General features: G+C 41.7%; 1 protein-coding gene across 1 annotated transcript; it reads left to right on the top strand.

Annotated features, from left to right (window-relative positions):
• Nucleotides 1-1,645: 1,645 nt before the first annotated feature.
• On the top strand, nucleotides 1,646-11,965 carry LOC133458027 (zinc finger protein 32-like). Its single transcript, XM_061737493.1, has 3 exons — nucleotides 1,646-1,667; nucleotides 1,739-1,915; nucleotides 8,973-11,965. Exons 2-3 carry the CDS (start codon nucleotides 1,744-1,746, stop codon nucleotides 9,740-9,742), a joined length of 942 nt encoding a protein of 313 aa, XP_061593477.1. The 5' UTR covers nucleotides 1,646-1,667; nucleotides 1,739-1,743; the 3' UTR covers nucleotides 9,743-11,965.
• The last annotated feature ends 8,085 nt before the right edge of the window (nucleotides 11,966-20,050 follow it).

Raw genomic sequence — 20,050 nt, forward strand, 5'->3', positions numbered from 1 at the left:
TACGCTCAGATAAACGGTCTGAAAGTTTTAAAAACAAAGAAAAGCTGTCGGAGAAAAGTGACTGTAGTGTTATGTAAATGATTATCCGTCACTCGTAAATCATCTTTTGGTCCACTTTATTGACTCGGTAACAACACAGGGATGACGGACTGCTATTTTGCAGGCTGGTGTTACGGTCTAAAGGGTCTGTGTCTGAACAACCACAATTGGTTCCTACGCTCTGCGTGACATCAGCACAACACAGTGACAGAAAACTATAACAGCCACAATGAATATCTGCTGCTATTCATTTCATGCTGTTGAGAATTCTGCACTACGGTTAAGCCAAAATGTATTTTCATTTTCTTATTGATTGTGAGTTTGACTGGATGTCATTCAACTTTTAAACCTCGTAAGTGAACTACCTCCTTTTGAAGTGAAATTGATTTATTTTTGTTATTTTACTATTCTGAACTTTTTGTTTTAGTTTACAATTTCATGTTTCTACATTTTGTGGCACCAGTGCAGATAAGCTTTGTTTTGATCCAATGATGCAGTCAGTGAAAAAACAAAATTATGTCCATGTTGGAGAGAATGGACAATACAGTTTTTTACTTAATTTACTTTACTTTTTTTTACTTTACTTTTTTACTTAATTCTTTGCCAAAAGGTATCTGATTGGGAAAAAGTATCGTAAATGTATCGGGAGCCAAAAAAAGTGATCGGATCGGGAAAAATCGGGATCGGCAGATACTCAAACTCAAGTGATCGGGATCGGATCGGGAGCTAAAAAATCCTGATCGGGACAACCCTATTAAATCATTTATAAAAATGTGCCTGATGTTATGTTCTATACTGTCTTTATAGTTTAGTAAAGATAAACAGTAAGAAAGAAAAAAAAAATCTTGAGAAGGGGAATGTAATGTATTGTGTTGTTACTGTAACTTTAATCTGAAAGATTGATCGGACCCCAGGAAGAGTAGTTGATGTAAACTACATCAGCTAATGGGGATCCAAATAAAATCAAATAAAGGTAACCGGATGGGGGGGGGGCGGAGGAACAAGACTACTGATATTTACTCAAAAGTGTGCCGAACTTAAGTATAATTTTTGAGTATACTGTTTAGTATGGCCTTTCGGACGCACCGTTTGTCTTTTGTTCCATCTGTAATGTATTGTGCTGTTACTGTAACTTTATTGTGAAAGGTAACCGGATGGGGGGCGGAACAAGACCTCCGGTTAGAGTTATATTGTATGAGGTTCGGAATAGAAGTGAAGTAAAAGTTGGTCTAGCTGTGACACGAAAACCTGGTCGTCCTGTCAAGTCATTTATAAGACTTAACATTACACCATCAATAAGAGATTTCACCAGCAAGATCCCTAATTATAGCATATTGGGCCATTATCATGATCTTACTTGTGAATGTAAAAGGGTTTGAAATGGTCCTTTAACCCTGCATTTTGAAAGTGGTTCCCCCAAAAGCTAAACACGGCTCAGCACATACCAAAATAAAGTATTTAAATACAGTTATAAATAACTGACAACAAAGTGTTTATATTTTGAAACCAAGACCAGGAAAAGAGAGAGACAATATTCCCCCGGAACAAAAAATCGATTAACTATTTTTTCACCGGAGACGTTAGGTGTAACATCCGGCGGAAGTGAACAAGGGGCGTCAGAGCATCACGTATGTTTTGAATAATTATTCACTTTTATTGTGTTTTCCGTGGTCTGATCTGGATATCGTGGTGTTTCCAGTGAGGATGAGTTCGTCTGGGTCTCTGAGAGAGTTCATCAGTCAGCGACTAACTGCTGCTGCTGAAGAAATATTCACAGAGTTTGAAAAAACCATCGTCCAGTACGAAGAAGAGATCGACCGACAGAGAAAAATGCTGGACATCACCTGGAAACCGGAGATTAAACTACAAAGAACAGGTAGGAAACCACAGATAAAACTACACAGAACAGGTAGGAAACCGCAGATTAAACTACACAAAACAGGTAGGAAACCACACATTAAACTACACAGAACAGGTAGGAAACCGCAGATTAAACTACAGGTCTGCAGACCCTGGGTGAAGTAAAATCCTCATTTAAATGCCTTTAATACTTCTATTATCGCTCTGCTATGGCAAAGTTAGTTTCGTGTTGGACTCTGGAGACGTTCACTGTGTTTATTGTGCAGATTTATATTTATCTCATCAAACCTCCCAAATAGGTTTGCCACCTTTTCAGAAGCGCAGGACCCAAAAAAAGCCCCCAAATTTCTAAACAGCATAGAAATGTGTTTATTTTATATGAAAAAACAAAATGCTTTGATTTAAAGTTTAAAGTGCTTTAATAGCATTGAACTTGCATGACTGTACAGACAGACATCCATATAGCAACTGAAATAACCTCCTGTGCTCCTATGTCCACATCAGCCAAGATGTAGAATATAGCCTACAGGTGAAGAATATGGTGTAAAAGTTAATTTATTTCAATAATTCAACTAGAATATGGTGTAAAAGTTAATTTATTTCAATAATTCAACTAGAATATGGTGTAAAAGTTAATTTATTTAAATAATTGAACTTAAAAGGTGAAACTAATATATTACCTAGTCTTATTACATACAAAGGAAGATATGTTAAATCTTTATTTGTTATAATTTTGATGATGAAATTGTTTATTGATTTCATAAAATATTCTCCATAAAAAAAAATGGACAGGATTTCTAGGCGTAGAAAGAGGGGATCCGGTTTGGGAACCACAGGATTTCATCTCTGCTTTTTGCAGATGATGTTGTCCTGTTGGCTTCATCGGACCGGGACCTTCAGCATGTGCTGGGGCGGTTTGCGGCCAAGTGCGACGCGGCAGGGATGAGAATCAGCACCTCCAAAACCGAGGCCATGGTTCTCCACTGGGAAAGGGTGTTGTGGGTCGAGAAGTCCTGCCTCAGGTGGAGGAGTTCAAGTATCTTGGTATCTTGTTCACGAGTGAGGGAATGATGGAGCGTGAGATTGACAGACGGATCGGTGCAGCGTCCAAAGTTATGCGGTCAATGTACCGGACCGTCGTGGTGAAGAAGGAGCCGAGTCGAAAGGCGAAGCTCTCGATTTACCGGTCAATCTACGCACCTACCATCACCTATGTTCATGAACTTTGGGTAGTGACCGAAAGGATAAGATCGCGGATACAAGCGGCCGAGATGAGTTTCCTCCGCAGGGTGGCTGGACGCTCCCTTAGAGATAGGGTGAGGAGTTCTGTCACACGGGAGGAGCGCAGGAGCCGTTAGCAGAGCCTTTAACTTGATGCTGCATCTGGAAGCCAGTGCAGAGAGATTAGCAGCGGAGTGATATGAGCTCTCTTGGTTGGTTGAAGACCACCAACTACACAGAACAGGTAGGAAACCACAGATAAAACTACACAGAACAGGTAGGAAACCATTTAAAGCTTCTTGTTCGGTGGATAATATTAGCTCAATACATCATTTCAAGACCGCAGTGAAGTCTGTCATTAAGATATTTAGCAAAGATTGTTGTTAGTAGTAGTAGTATTGTCCAAACCACACGACCCTGTGTCTCCCACACAAAGCTGAATTCTAGTACTACAAGACAAATAAACAGGCATTTTGTCTAAATTGCAGAGTCTGTCTGTCTGTCTGTCTGTCTGTCTGTTTAGCTGGATAATGGATGGGCAACAGATAAAATGTTATGTCATACTTAATCTCTATCACTTTAATTGTGTGTGTGTGTATATCAAGGCAGAAAACATATAATAAAAAATAGATAAATAATTAAGTAGATGTAATAAAAGAAAAGGGGGGGGACTACTCAGAGACTACCGTTGTGGGTTTCTCAAAAAATGCCAAGAAGGGACGCCACAATCTGTAAAATTTATTCTCTGATCCCCGGATAGTGTATCGAATCTTCTCCAGATTCATGCATAACATTATTTCTTTAAGCCAATGTGAGACAGAAGGATGTGCAAACTCCTTCCATTTAATTGTGATACCTCGTCGAACCAATAAGGAAGCAAAAGCCAGAACCTGTTACCTGTTACCTATCCACTTCGTGCCTTGTGCATAAGGCCTCAACAGAGCTCCTCCACGTCTGACGGTCGGCTGCTGCAGTTCTCACTTCCAGCCATGATTTCCATCCTCCTTTCCTTTTCTCCTTCTCGACGGTACGTCTCCAGGTGCTCTTTGGTCTTCCCTGTCTTCTCTTCCCTTCTGGTGCCCAAGTCATTGCTATGTTGCAGTCGTTGTTGTGGTCCTGCCGCAGTAAGTGCCCAATCATCTTTCATCTTCGCAACTTCCCCTCATTGCTGAGTGGTCTCATATCAGCTCTTTCCAGTAGTTGTATATTACTGATTTGATCCTGCCAACTTATTCGGAGTATTCTTCGTAGGCATCTATTATGAAATACATCGACAGCCTTGTTGTCTTCTTTGTTCATTTTCCAGGTCTCACATCCGTATAGTAATACTGGTACTACTAGTGTCTTGTACAACTTCAGCTTTGTTCTTCTGGTGATGCTGTTAGAGCTCCAGGTCTCCCCCAGAGCCAGAACACTAAACACAAAAGCCCAAGTCTTTGGTGGCAAATGATCTCTTGACATTATTTTGAAAACTGATTTCCAAAAGTTACCTAAAGAGGGACACGGCCAATACAGGTGATAGAGTGAAGCAGGTGCACTTTTACATTTGTCACATGTAGGATCGTCATCAGAATATATTCAAGAGTTTAGTTTTGGATATGGTTGCGATCAGAGCCGCCTGGGAGATTTGGGAGGCCCTGTGCGAAACGGCTGGGGGGGGGCCTCGCGCGTGAGCGTAGCGAGCGTGCGCGAAATTTTGGGGGTTTTTCGGGTCGGATCGGGTGTCTGTATGCGCAATTTTAACTCTCCAATTAGCAAAATACTGGATACCTTCCCCTGCCTCATCATCATCTGGGCTTGCCTCGACGCAGGGCCCCGCGGCTGCTTGAGACCCGGTCGGATGTGTGATTTTTGTAACAAATTTATCAAACAAGCCTTTCAGAGAGGCATTAAACTCTTCCATTTTTCTTTAGTTTTTTTTCTTTTTTCATCCCCTGATGGAAATTTCCTGATTCTGTCTAGTTCTCTTGACATTGTGTGACAGTTTGTTCCAACTCCACCGTCTGGATCAGAGCAGCTTGTGTCTGAGCTTGGTCTGATCAGTTGTATTGAACAACAGACACGCCCATCATTGCACATATATTTATTGATATGCACAGACTAGTACACATTTAGGTCTGTAATGGAACGTGACTGTTGATATTTATAAGGGAAAAAACGAAAAAAAAAAAAATTTGAAAAAAAATTTTTTTTTGAAAAAAAAAAAAAAAAAAAAAAAAACGGCCCATAGCGCGAGGCCCCTTGGAGCGCGAGGCCCCGTGCGGTCGCACGGTTCGCACACCCCTTGCGGCGGCCCTGGTTGCGATGCATTACTTTAAATTGCAAAAGTGAGTGTTGGGAACACAAAGACGAAGAGTGATACCGATCAAGTACTGAGTCCCATATATCATCTGTAAAAGTGTAATTTAGGTCTTGTTCCCAAGTTGTTTTTATAACTGCCATTGAAGAGCAGTGTAATCTGGAAATAAGGTTGTATAGGTTAGATATGGTACCTTTAGCTGTGGGGTTGACAGAGAGAAAAATATTGAGAGGATTGACTTGAGGTTTGTGAGGGAACTGAGGTGTTACACCCTGTATGTAATTCCTAACTTGTAGAATTCTAAAGAAGTGGGTTTTGGCAATACCAAAGTCTTCTGTCAGTTGACAAAAAACAAGCAAAATGATTACCAGTATAAAGGTCTTTGAAGCATTTCAGACCTTTCTTGTGCCACATTTTATATGTGCTATCTACCATAGAAGGGACAAATAAATGGTTGGCTGCAATTGGACTTTGAAGTGAGAAAACCTGCAGTCCAAAACGTGCGGCGCCCAAAAGAGGAGGCAAGGAAACCGGGCTACTTGCGCACATCTCCATTGACACCGAAGCAGGACGAGAGGGTTCAAGATGGAAATGCATTCAGTACATCAAACCTTGAATATTTGCTGCCCAGTATTAATACTGGAAATTAGGCAGAGCCATTCCTCCCACCTGCTTAGGTCTTTGGAGAAAGGCTTTCCGTAACTGTGAGTGTTTACCATTCCAAATATAAGATGTCATTAAATGGTCAAGGGCCATAAAAAAAGATTTTGGGATGAGAATCGGGAGACCCTGAAATAGATATAGAAACTTTGGAAGCAACGTCATTTTATTGAATTTATTTTTCCAATCATAGACAAAGACAAAGGAGACCAATTAGATAGTGTTTTCCGCCTGATTAAATAGAGTGAGAAAATTTGATTTAAATAAATCTTTACGGTCTCTAGTTACACATATTCCAAGATAGTTTAAGTGATCTTTCACCACCGTCAATGGGAGACCTGCAAAATTAAGTTTGATGACTTTTTTATTAATAGGAAATAGTTCGCTTTTATTGTGTATTGTAGAGTGAAAAGAGAGAGAGGCGTACTTGTAAAGAAGAGGCTGCCTTTGAGAAAAACAAAAGTAAGTCGTCCGCATACAACGAGACCTCAAGCTCAACTCCCGCCTTCCATATCAACTGTATCTTCCTGTTGCCATGCAAGGCAATCATAGAAGGTTCTAAACTTGTCATTGATCAATTTCTGGTCAGAAGTTATACCTCCTTTATCTGTCTGTACACCATCAATAAGTTGCTTCGCTCCCAACCCACGCAGCGGATTGGCCAGGAGTTTGCCTGTTTTTTCGCCATGTTCATAATAGTAGCTTTTAGTCCTAAGTAACTGTCTTTCGACGAGGTGAAAAGTAAGAAGATTAAATTCTGTCTGAAGTTTCAAGCGTTCTTTGTATAATTCAGGAGAAAGTGAATTTGAATATTGTCTGTCTATGTTTAAAATCTGGTTAGCTATGTCAGTCGTATGGCGTGTGTCGAACGTGCCCCTTTATATTTCAATTTATATCTTTATATCTCTTAATATGCAAAACGACCAGCATAGCTCACTTGCTGAGCTGGCTGGCTTGTATTGGTAGTTGCACAGTTACAGCGATTGACATTGTTTTGGGAGAAATCTCAATTAGGTTCTAGGAGTGGTCGGCTGTACCAAAATGAATCACACACACACTCGCTTTTGCTATAAGATATGAATACATTTATTAGCAAAAAAGCAAGCATTTACATAGAAGACAACACACAAAACTACCCGTTTGCTAGGATAACGGGCCAAGTCACCCCCCACAGACAGCAGTACACACAAAATTGCTCGTTTGCTAGGATAAAGTGTCAGGTTATCCCCCGCAAATCGCTGAGCAATTACTCGTTTGCTAGGTTAACTCTGTGTCAGGTTACCCCCCGCAAATGACAGAGCAACATACAATCACATAGGGGCTAGGCCTTGATAAACTCTCACCTTAACACAGAGGACTGGGAAAGCCGGACAGTCCAGGCCAAGAGCAGCCATCAGAAACCCCGGCTGGGCGTCCTTGCACTTCGACCCACAGCAGACTCTCACTGGACTTCCGGCTTCCCTGTCTTTTATACCTTTCTCGCGGAAGGGGTTGCCCCTTCAACCCCCGCCTGCCAGTTCCCACGCTAAGTCCAGGTTCACACACGACTGAGCTTCCCGTGTGAACAAGCAGTTACAATAATACTAAACAGCAGGTGCAGACTGTGTTTTGGGAATTCAGGACATCTTCAGGACACAAAACATATTTTTTCTCCCTTCAGACATTAATAACTAAACACTTCTCATAACAAGGGGTTTAAGTAGTCAGACATATTCAATTAGATGTTTGACTTATTGCTCCGCCGTCTTTGTGGAAGCCATGTTGAACTGACTGATATTCACATGCATATAGTGGTTTGATTGGCTGAATGTGATTGGCTTATGAGTATATTGTCTCCCATGTGGGGTGCGTTCTTATGATTTCAGAAGTTATCTGATTGGTTGCACATCATTCCGTGTTTAAAAAAAAAAAAGACATTGTGGATTGAGGCAAGTTAGGGGAGTTTCAAAATTCACACACAAATGCGGGGATGTCCACAGACCACCAACCGTTGCTAAATCAGGTTATATTTGTGTGTGCGTCAGAAATACATTTGTGAATCTTCACGTGTGAATTGTCATGTGCATTTGTGAATACTGAGACTGTTCTAGCGCCATCGGTAATGCCTCTATCTGTTTTCTCTAGCTATATGCCCTGCTATAGGATTCATTTTTCAACTGGTCTAACAAATGTTTGCTACACATTTAACTTTGTCACTGACAAAATGTCTAATCTGAAAGTACAGATAAAAGTCTTGTGATTTTGGTGAATATTGCTCTTCGTTCGTGGGTTTTTAATAGTTTTATAAAGTCTTGGAGGTTATGCAAATGGAGATTCTCCTGTAAGGATCTCCCGTAGAGGTCTGAGGGATCTCCCGTAGAGGTCTGAAGGATCTCCCGTAGAGGTCTGAGGGATCTCCCGTAGAGGTCTGAGGGATCTCCCGTAGAGGTCTGAGGGATCTCCCGTAGAGGTCTGAGGGATCTCCCGTAGAGGTCTGAAAGAAGAGCCCACATACATAAGAGTTCAGCTAATCTGAACAAACCCAAAACAGTTCTGTCTGAAAGGGGTTTATACGACGTACATCCTTGTGTGATGTCACCTGGACCATTTTGTTGGCAACTTAAAAACTTGGACTCGTAGGTTGATTTGATAATGAATGCATCATGATCAATATGATTGTATGATTGAATAATCGCTGAAGTTAGGTTCCCTAGACCTTTTTGGGTGAGAAGTTTCCACAGAGACATCAGTCAAGCTGTTCCTGAGATATGACTTCAAACAAACAAACACAGCTCAGTGGTTGCTGGCTTGTCCTTAGATTGGTTTGGGTTTGTCATTTTTGAACAGAACTCTAAAATATGCAGCTTTTTCAGAGGGGTTAATGCCATTTTCCTATGTTCATTTGTCTCCCCAGAACTCCAACATGGTTTCATCCCGGATGCTAGTGAGGTTCTTCCTGGCCAGCAGCTCTGTAACCAGGACAGGAACCTTGGATTGGACCAGAAGGAACCAGATCCTCCACAGGTTAAGGAGGAAATGATGGATGGTCAGGTTGAACTGAAGCAGGAGATTGATGTCATCATGGTGACTCCAACTTCTGGTGAAAGTAGCCACAGTGAACCAGAACCAAACATGGATCAGGTCCAACTTTGGAACTCTTCAGTAACTGTGAAACTGGATCAGCAAGAAACAAAGTACGAACAACCAAGTCTGTTGACCTGCAAAATTTGTGGTAAAAGTTTCCTCAAGCGATCACACTTGTTGAATCACACTCGTACCCACACCGGCGATAGGCCATTTACCTGTCAAGTGTGTGGTAAAAGTTTTAACCGCGCTGGGACTTTGACCACCCACATGAGAATCCACACAGGCGAGAAGCCGTATTCCTGTAACATCTGTGGTAAAAGTTTCTCCCAAACTGGTCACCTGACCAATCACATACGGGGTCACACGGGAGAGAAGCCGTATTCCTGTCAGATCTGCTGTAAAAGATTTGCCCAGGCCGGCAACATGGAAACGCACGTGAGGAGGCATGCTGGCGTCAAGCCCTTTTGTTGTCAGAACTGTGGTAAATCTTTTGGACAACTGTCTGCTTTGAAAACCCACATGGTCAAGTCCTGCAAGTCACAACTCCCCGACAATTTAACATGGAGCGCACTTGGAGCGGAGCCAGAGAGGGATTAAAAAAAGCGTTTCCATTACACTTTTGCGATAAATGTCTGAAAAAGGGTTTTTGTGATATTTGGCAATTTTCTTTTAATTAAAAGCTTTTCCATTTCCGGTTTTTCTTTGATATTTGATTCTCGCTCATGGGGTAATGGAAACACGGCTATTGATGGCAAGTTGTGCTGTATTTGTTGTGCTTTTTTATGACACAAGTTGTCTAAATATTGTTGGATAACGATAATTAATAATAATCATAATGATCTAAACTGTTGTGAATTTCCATCGGTTCTATTGGTTGTGAAGGTTCCTGAGAGTTATCAATCAAGCCACTCCTTAGATAGGACCGTGTACAAATACCCACAGCTACGAGCCTCCGAAAACATGGTGATGTCATGGGTGTGTCCAGTTCGTCTGATACAGTTTATGTGGACAGGTGAGTAGCAGTAGTTAAAAGTGAATAATTAATGTAATATAGTTTCAGTGTCAGATGAGCCAGACAGCTAAAAAGAGGATGTGGACATTTGATAAACAATTTTGGGTTATCAGGAAATAAAAGAGAACAAGCTGCGGTTTATGGACTCTGTGTGTTTGTAAGTTATAAAAAAAAATGTTTGTTGCTTTTTGTGTTTTTTTTTTTTGTTTTTTTTTTTTAACCTTGTCTGCACACATATTAATGATTGATACCATGCCGGTAAAAACCTAAGCCATATATATGTGCATTATTACTATATTTAATATATACAGTGCCTTGCGAAAGTATTTGGCCCCCTTGAACTTTGTGACCTTTTGCCACATTTCAGGCTTCAAACATAAAGATATAAAACTGCAATTTGTTGTGAAGAATCAACAACAAGTGGGACACAATCATGAAGTGGAATGAAATGTATTGGATATTTCAAACTTTTTTAACAAATAAAAAACTGAAAAAGTGGCCGTGCAAAATTATTCAGCCCCTTTACTTTCAGTGCAGCAAACTCTGTCCAGAAGTTCAGTGAGGATCTCTGAATGATCCAGTGTTGACCTAAATGACTGATGATAAATGGAATCCACCATTGTGTAATCACGTCTCCGTCTAAATGCACCTGCACCGTGATCGTGTCAGAGGTCCCTTTAAAGAGCAGAGAGCATCATGAAGAACAAGGAACACACCAGGCAGGTCCGAAATACTGTTGTGGAGAAGTTTAAAGCTGGATTTGGATACGAAATATTTCCCAAGCTTTTAAACATCCCAAAGAGCACTGTGCAAGCGATAATATTGAAATGGAAGGAGTATTAGACCACTGCAAATCTACCAAGACCTGGCCGTCCCTCTACACTTTCAGCTCATACAAGGAGAAGACTGATCAGAGATGCAGCCAAGAGGCCCATGATCACTCTGGATGAACTGCAGAGCTCTACAGCTGAGGTGGGATACTCTGTCCATACGACAACAATCAGTCGTATCCTGCACAATTCTGGCTTTTATGGAAGAGTGGCAAGAAGACAGCCATTTCTTAAAGATATCCATACAAAGTGTGGTTTAAAGTTTGCCACAAGCCACCTGGGAGACACACCAAACATGTGGAAGAAGGTGCTCTGGTCAGATCAGACCAAAATCAAACTTTTTGGCAACAATGCAAGACGTTATGTTTGGCGTAAAAGCAACACAGCTCATCACCCTCAACACACCATCCCCACTGTCAAACATGGTGGTGGCAGCATCATGGTTTGGGCCTGCTTTTCTTCAGCAGGGATAGGGAAGATGGTTAACATTGATGGGAAGATGGATGGAGCCAAATACAGGACCATTCTGGAAGAAAACCTGATGGAGTCTGCAAAAGACCTGAGACTGGGACGGAGATTTGTCTTCCAATAAGACAATGATCCAAAACATAAAGCAAAATCTACAATGGAATGGTTCACAAAAAACATCCAGGTGTTAGAATGGCCAAGTCAAAGTCCAGACCTGAATCAAATCAAGAATTTGTGGAAAGAACTGAAAACTGCTGTTCACAAACACTCTCCATCCAACCTCACTGAACTCCAGCTGTTTTGCAAGGAGGAATGGGCAAAAAGTTCAGTCTCTCGATGTGCAAAACTGATAGAGACAAACCCCAAGCGACTTACAGCTGTAATCGCAGCAAAAGGTGGCGCTACGAAGTATTAACTTAAGGGGGGTGAATAATTTTGCAAACCCAATTTTTCAGTTTTTTATTTGTTAAAAAAGTTTGAAATATCCAATAAATTTCGTTCCACTTCATGATTGTGTCCCACTTGTTGTTGATTCTTCACAAAAAATTACAGTTTTATATCTTTATGTTTGAAGCCTGAAATGTAGCAAAAGGTCACAAAGTTCAAGGGGGGCAAATACTTTCGCAAGGCACTGTATACATTAGGGGTGTAACGGTACATGTATTTGTATTGAACCGTTCGGTATAGCGTGTTCGGTTCGGAACGGAGGCGTACCGAACGAGTTTCCACACGGACATATTAAGTAGAGGACCGCACGTTGTGGAGCAGAGCGCTGCTGCAGTTGCGCTCACACCGAGAAAGTATTAAGATTAAAGAAAAAAGCACTAACTAATGAAGAACTAAAGAGCTAAGCACATAATTGTGACAAGTCCAGTGTTTCCCCTACCATTGTTTAGGCCTGGCGGGGCCTGGCCAGGCCTAAAAAAAAAAAAACAATGATCATTTACGTTTAAGAGCGCCTCTGCAGCGCTGTTCTGCAACGGGAGTCAACCTGCTTCGTTGCCTAGTAAAGCCTGAATTATGGTTCTGCGTTAAATCGACGCAGAGCCTACGCCGTAGGATACGCAGCGACGTGCACCGTACGGCCGCTCGCCGCTTACCCTACGCCGTAGGCTCTGCGTTGGTGTAACGCGGCACCATAAATCAGCCTTAACGATGCGAGTACCGCTGCTGAGAGCGCGGGCATATTATTATACATTATGGGATGTATAGAGTTTGTAGCCAGCCAACTATGGCGCCGGCCAAAAAAAGAAAAAATATTGTGGGCGACAGACAACATTATATAAAGAAATGTTTCTGCAGGTCCGTGTGTTTGTGTTTGCATGTGACGCTGCAGGGAAGCATGAAGGAAAAAACCGCCCGACGACACACCATGCATCCGCGGGGTCCTAGCGCCGGCACACGTACAGCCAATGTTATTGTGTGTGTGTGTAATAAACAACTATCACGTTTATATTTTGCATTTTGTTTTCTTACTGTACCGAAAATGAACCGAACCGTGACCTCCAAACCGAGGTACGTACCGAACCGAGATTTTTGTGTACCGTTACACCCCTAGTATACATATATATACGCATACATTTTGTGGTTATTTGTAATAAATATAGGATCGGATCAGCAGGAGATGTTGTTTTTCAATAAAAATCTTTCTAAAAAATGAAAAACATGTTCTTTTTTTATTATTGATTGTCATTTCTTCTATCATTTAATCTTCAATCACACTTGGTTCTACCAAAGGTTATTGGTTCCTTCCTCAGAGAGTTTCCTGAACTCTGTCCGTGCTACAGCAGTGTGTCCCGGCCCTCGGGACGCGCTGTCCTGTCCTACATGTTGAAGTAAGGACACATCTAAAGCATGGAGGACAGTCGGTCCTGAGGACCAGGGTTTGGAAGACGTAGCCTCAAGTCCACAAAACAAATGTAGTTATTTCATATATTGTATCGTCTTACCATCACAGGCTTCTGCTGTTTTCCTTCAAGAGTTTCATGTGAAACATAAAACACATTTATACACCGTCTTGTGTTACACTCCGGTGGTCAATACGGACTGATGACTAATTGCTGGAAAACACCTCAAAACTCAGACACCTGTAGCTTTCAGGAAAAAAAGGAGGAAAATCCGTGAGAAAATTAAATCCACGTACTGATTCTAAATGTTCTGCAAGGATGGACAATGGTGCTTCTTTTATGAAGGCTTATTTGACAGGGACAAATGCGTTATACATTGTTCCATGTTTAGGCTTTCAACATCAAGATAGGTTTAAAAAGACAATTTTTTTAAATACTACAGACAATACATTAAATAAATAAAATCAAATGTTCTTAATGACAGAACTCAGCACAGGAAGTGGACATTTAGATAAGATTACCAACAATGGACAGATTTCTCTATTATTGTTAATGCCTGTTTGTGTAATGATCTTAACTGTTAGTAATTGTTGTTGTTTTGCCCCCAAACCGTTACACAACAGGATAAGTGGTAAAATATAGAATACATAAACTATTAAGCTGCTTTGACAGGTATCGAAGAGCTTAAGATGGAAACCATTTTATCCAGGGTTTGTTTTTCTTGTCGGATAGTATTTTTTTACGGCCTTTAAATTTAAGTTGGGAAATATGAAATGTTTCTAGACACAGATATAATGTCAAAGGTACGAAAGACTACATGAGAATGAGAATACATGAGTGTTCCGTTTTATTGAGTTCTCTCTTTTTCGTCCTTTATTTTCCTTTAAGATCATTTTTCAAAGTTCCCAGTTTGTACAGCTGCTCCTTATACACCACTGTTTTGGTTCCAGAGACAAGACCTTCCCAATCTTCCACTTTACGTTCGAACATGTGGATCCTCTCCATGAGGTTCTCTCTCAGGGCTTGGAAGTCTTCCTCTGGCAACTCCTTCACATCAGTGGTCTGTCTCCACCTCAGCACACTTGTCCTCTGCAGCATTAGCATACAGCTTAATATCGACATAGGCAAACTTGAACCATAATGTCTCCTTTGCGAGCTGGAGTGTCTCTGTGTATGTGGTGAAGCACTTTGCCGTCTTCTCTTCTACAAGAGCCGTTTCTTCAAGAGCATCGACATATTCAAGCCCGATATCGTGAACCTTTCCAAAGTCCACACAGAGTGCTCTGATCTCGTCGATAAGTGCCCTTTCTTCTAGAAGATCAAGCGTGAAGGTTAGCTTCTTGGCTCTCTTGCTAAAGAGGCTTTGAGCTGTTGAGCGCTTTCCTTTTAAGGCTTCTAATTCAGCTGAATCCCTCTTCTTTCTGCTTACTGGTCAATGCAGCAGATGGGGTTTCATGCGCTCAGCCGCTGGCTATTACTCTAAGTTGATTGTCCATGGGATCGGTGGGATGAGGAAGGTGGTCACAACCAAGAGATACTCCCTGCGCCTAAGAGTGAAAACCCCCAAAGGTACTGTGACCGAACACAAGCTGCTCTGCTATGGCCTGGAGAGTATCGCAGAGATAAGTCAGCCTGTCACCCCACAGCAACTGCAAAAGATCTTCCCTAACGTCCCTGCAGAAGAGCTGGTCCGTCCAGAAAACATTGACCTCTTAATCAGCCACAAGGAAGGCCGCCTTGTCCCAAAGCCGATCTAGTCCTCTGGGATGGCCCACTGGTCAAAACTGCTACTCACCCGGACCTCTTCGAGGCAATCGACCTAACACTGCACCAGTCCGACACTCACTTTGCGAGGTCTATGAGAGCAGCCTGAGAGTATACAAGGAGGTCCTTGTGGACATGAAAGATCTGAGTGAAGACCTGACGGAGAAGCAAGAGGTAACCCACAGCAGCACCACTGTCACGAACAAGGAGGTGTTCGATTGGTTCAAGTGGGATAGCATAGGAGCTGCTTGTGACCCAAAGTGTGGGGGCTGCAAGTGCAGCAAGTGTCCACCGGGAGGTAAAGAGATGACCCTTGGGGAAGAAAGGGACTTAGTGAAAAACTATCTTAAAGAAAAATAAAGGAAGAAAAAGAGAGAACGCTGAGTAATATCCATTCTTTATGCTGATTGAGAGCCCCGTTCCGTGGGGAAAGTCCAATAAAACAGAACAGTAATAACCAGTTGGCAATTATGCCGATTGAGGCTCATGTGAGTACCACTATGCTTCTGATCACACTGCTAATAAAGCTTTTGGCTGTCTGTCAGCTGTTCACCTGCGCCGGTGTGGGATACGCCCCCCATTTAAAGGGGTATGCGAAAACATGAATGAAATAATGTCTGCTCCATTCAGATGTCTTACTTACTACAAATGATATTCACATTTCTAATATTAACATTATTAATAAAGGTCACTTAAACACAACAATGAGTATTAATTATCTGTTAACTGGAGAACTAACAGTTCTACGTACATGTGACTGATACCTGGTTAGTTGGTGGACTACAGAGATGACTATGAACAAGTCTGGATCAGGTCCTAGTGGTCAGAGGGGGGACTGCAGGTCTGGATCAGGTCCTAGTGGTCAGAGGGGGGACTGCAGGTCTGGATCAGGTCCTAGTGGTCCCCCCCTCTGACCAAACGGTACAGATATTCTGTGATATTTTTTTATATTTATAAAAAAATAAAATTATAAAAAAATAAAGTATCCCCATAACTTTGATTGGGTGGGCAGGACGCAACGTGTGTGTTCCGCTCCCGCCCGCAGTGTTTTCATCCGCTCCCGCTCCCGCAAAACTCTGAATTCATGCCCGCACAATGATAGAGATGCAAGAGAAACGTCCTTGACAAATCTATCTGATTTAATGTTAACATGATAATTGTGGAGCTTGATGGATAATTGGCAGTTCATAGGCACCTGTTGGATACAATCATACCATCATTGTCATCATCACACGCCTCTGCGCATGCGGGTCAGTTCAGGGCCGCGATGCGTTCACACTCGAGTCGGATATAGGACACATTTTAAAAGATAATGTGAACAGCCACACAAAAAAATCGGAATTGGGAAAAAATCGGAATTGAGCATTAAGGACTGCAGTGTGAACGTAGCCTAGGTCGCGGGGGGTATTGGACCGCGGTGAAATGGAGTGACGGAGAAGTCCGAAGGGTTCACGATGGCGTCACGGTGACGGCGTCACGGTGACGACGTAGGCACAGCGTCGATTTGACGCAGAACCATAATTCAGCCTTAAGGGTGTAATAACTGCCATGAAGTCTATTTTCTCTAGACATGGGATCCCTGACATTGTTATCTCAGACAATGGACCTCAATATGCAAGCGAGGAATTCAGGAGCTTTGCAGAAAGATGGGAGTTCAGTCATCTTACTTCAAGCCCTGGTCATGCACAATCCAATGGTCAGGCGGAAAGAGCGGTGCAAACAGTTAAAAGACTACTCAAAAAGTCTCAGAAGGTTTGCTGGTGACCCAGCACTTCTGGAATGCATAAATACGCCGCTGGAGAGTGTGGGACAGTCTCCTGCCCAGATGTTGATGGGGCGTTGGTTAAAGACGAGACTGCCAGCCTCCACCTCTCTTCTCACTCCTGAAAGGGCGTTCAGTGTGCACAAAGGGCTGAAAGAGAGGTAAGCGAATCAAAAGAGAGACTTTGATCGTCATGCTAAAAGGCTGCCTGAGCTGCACACTGGAGAAAATGTAAGGATGCAGTCGGGGGACAAATGGAAGCCAGCAGTGGTTCTGAAAGAGTATGATCAGCCACGTTCATATGTGGTGCGCACGCCCCAAGGAAGAAGCTTCAGGCGTAACAGAAGACATCTCAGACAGACGGCTGAGACAGTGTTTCCACCTGCTGCTGGGAGTAATGTAACTGTTCATATGGACTGTGACAACACTCTGCTGGCTGACAGGGTCAGTTCACAGGCTCAGACTTCAGAACCAACTCAGAGCAAGGACACTTGCGGCTCATCTACACTCACACAGCCTTACCAGACCAGATCAGGCAGAGTGGTCAAGACTCCACTGAGATTCAGGGAATGAAAATGTGGAAATGGACACTTTGAGTGTATGACTGATTTAATGTTTATTATGCCTTAGAGCTCACCAGGGGTAAGACTGGGTTATCGCAGGCAAATCAAGGCATGGACCTGAGTGTGAAATTAAGAAACAGGCTGTTACTCGGTTCAAATATGCGGTGCGATTCATTAAGAGGAGCGAACAGACCTTGAGAGCAAATTCTATGGCCAGAAAGCTGCAACAAAATGATGTTAAAGATTTTTGGAAAGAAGTCAAGATTATGAATGATAGTAAAATACATTTGCCATCTAGTATCGAAGGGGTAATTGGGAGTGTAAATATTGCTGCTTTATGGAAAAGACATTATATGGACCTCTTTAACTGTGTTAAAAGTGATGTTTTTATTGTTGGTGATGTTTCCCATGACAATGTGGATATTAGGCCTGATGAAGTCAGTTACTTCATTGGGAAATTGGCTTTAAACTAATCTTGTGGTCCTGATCAGATCACAGCAGAACATTTGAAATTTTCTAGCCCCAGAGTTTCTGTTTTACTTGCTTTGTGTTTTACGGGTATGTTGATGCATGGTACACTACCTGACTCTATGCTCTCAGTTCTGCTGGTGCCAGTTATTAAAGATAAAACAGGGAAGATATCCAGTATAGAAAATTAAATGGCCCATTGTTCTGGCCAGTGTATTGTCAAAAGTATTAGAAAGAATCTTATTAGATAGGCTACAGGAATATATAGTCACCACAGAGGATCAGTTTGGATTTAAGAGTAAACATGGCACTGACATGTGTATTTATGCTCTGAAAGAGGCTGTCAGTAGGTACAGAAAACATAACTCTACCATGTTTATGTGCTTCCTGGATACCTCTAAAGCCTTTGACCGCATTAACCATGGTAAACTGTTTGTGAAACTATGTGAGCGAGGGGTCCCTCCTTATTTATTACGGGTTTTACATTTTTGGTACTCAAATCAAACCATGCAAATAAGATGGGGGAATACTACATCTGAACCCTTCCTAGTGACAAATGGGGTTAGACAGGGTGGGATTCTGTCACCTATGTTATTTAATTTGTACATGAATGAGCTCTCTAAAAGGCTTAAAGAGTGTGGGACTGGCTGTATGGTCGGAGAAAGGCTCATTAGTCATCTACTGTACGCTGATGACTTGGTCATCATGTCTCCCTACTCTGCTGGTCTGCAGAAACTGCTTAGAGTCTGCTCAGACTATGGGAAGCAGTTTGATATCAAGTTTAACTCAAAAAAGAGTGTGGTTATGATTGTAAAGACTAAGGAAGACCGCAAAAGAACATTCCCCACCTTTTTCCTGGCAGACAAATTGCTGAATGTTGTGGATAAGGTCACATATCTTGGTCACATCATCAGGGATGACCTTTGTGATGATGATGATATTCAGCGACAGTACTGTAAACTGTACGCACAAGCAAATATGTTGGCACGTAAATTTTTTATGTGTACTGATGATGTTAAAATTGCTTTGTTTAAAGCCTATTGTACTTCACTGTACACTGCCCCCACAGCTACAGTAAGGCTAAGTTTAATAAGCTACAGGTGGCATACAATGATGCACTTAGAATTATTTTGAAGCTCCCTAGGTGGACGAGTGCCAGTCAGTTGTTTGTGCGCAGTGGTGTTTCTACCTTAGACGCTGTCCTTAGGAATCTCATGTATAATTTTATGGGAAGGCTGAATGACTCAAAAAATGAAATTATTATGGCTTTAACCATGCCCAAAAAGAGCAGTACTAGGTTCTTTTCTAGTTTTTGGAGGCATTGGAGAGGGTGTTTGTATATTTTTTAGGTATGTTCTTATTCTGTCCTTTGTTGTTTTGTCTACTGTTGTTGTTGTCTCTTTTATTGTATTTATATGGACCTGAGTCTGAAATAAAGATTGAATTGAATTTAGTTTTGTTGTTTATTCCTATGGACTGGCTTTATTTTCTTGAAGAGGCATCTTTATTTCAGTGATAAGTTGATCATTTATAAAAAATGTGCCTGATGTTATGTTCTATACTGTCTTTATAGTTTAGTAAAGATAAACAGTAAAAAAGAAAAAAAATCTTGAGAAGGGGGATGTAATGTATTGTGTTGTTACTGTAACTTTAATCTGAAAGGTAACCGGATGGGGGGGCGGAACAAGACTACTGATATTTACTCAAAAGTGTGCCGAACTTAAGTATAATTTTTGAGTATGTACTGTTTACTATGGCATTTCAGACGCACCGTTTGTCTTTTATGTTGTTCTATCTGTAATGTATTGTGTTGTTACTGTAACTTTATTGTGAAAGGTAACCGGATGGGGGGCGGAACAAGACCTCCGGTTAGAGTTATATTGTATGAGGTTCGGAATAGAAGTGAAGTAAAAGTTGGTCTAGCTGTGACACGAAAACCTGGTCGTCCTGTCAAGTTATTTATAAGACTAAACATTACACCATGAATAAGAGATTTCACCAGCAAGATCCCTAATTATAGCGTATTGGGCCATTATCATGATCTTACTTGTGAATGTGGGTCACAATTTTATCTGTAAAAGGGTTTGAAATGGTCCTTTAACCCTGCATTTTGAAAATGGTTCCCCCAAAAGCTAAACACGGCTCAGCACATACCAAAATAAAGTATTTAAATACAGTTATAAATAACTGA

Source organism: Cololabis saira, chromosome 13, assembly GCF_033807715.1.
Source record: "Cololabis saira isolate AMF1-May2022 chromosome 13, fColSai1.1, whole genome shotgun sequence".
Lineage (NCBI taxonomy): Eukaryota > Metazoa > Chordata > Actinopteri > Beloniformes > Belonidae > Cololabis > Cololabis saira.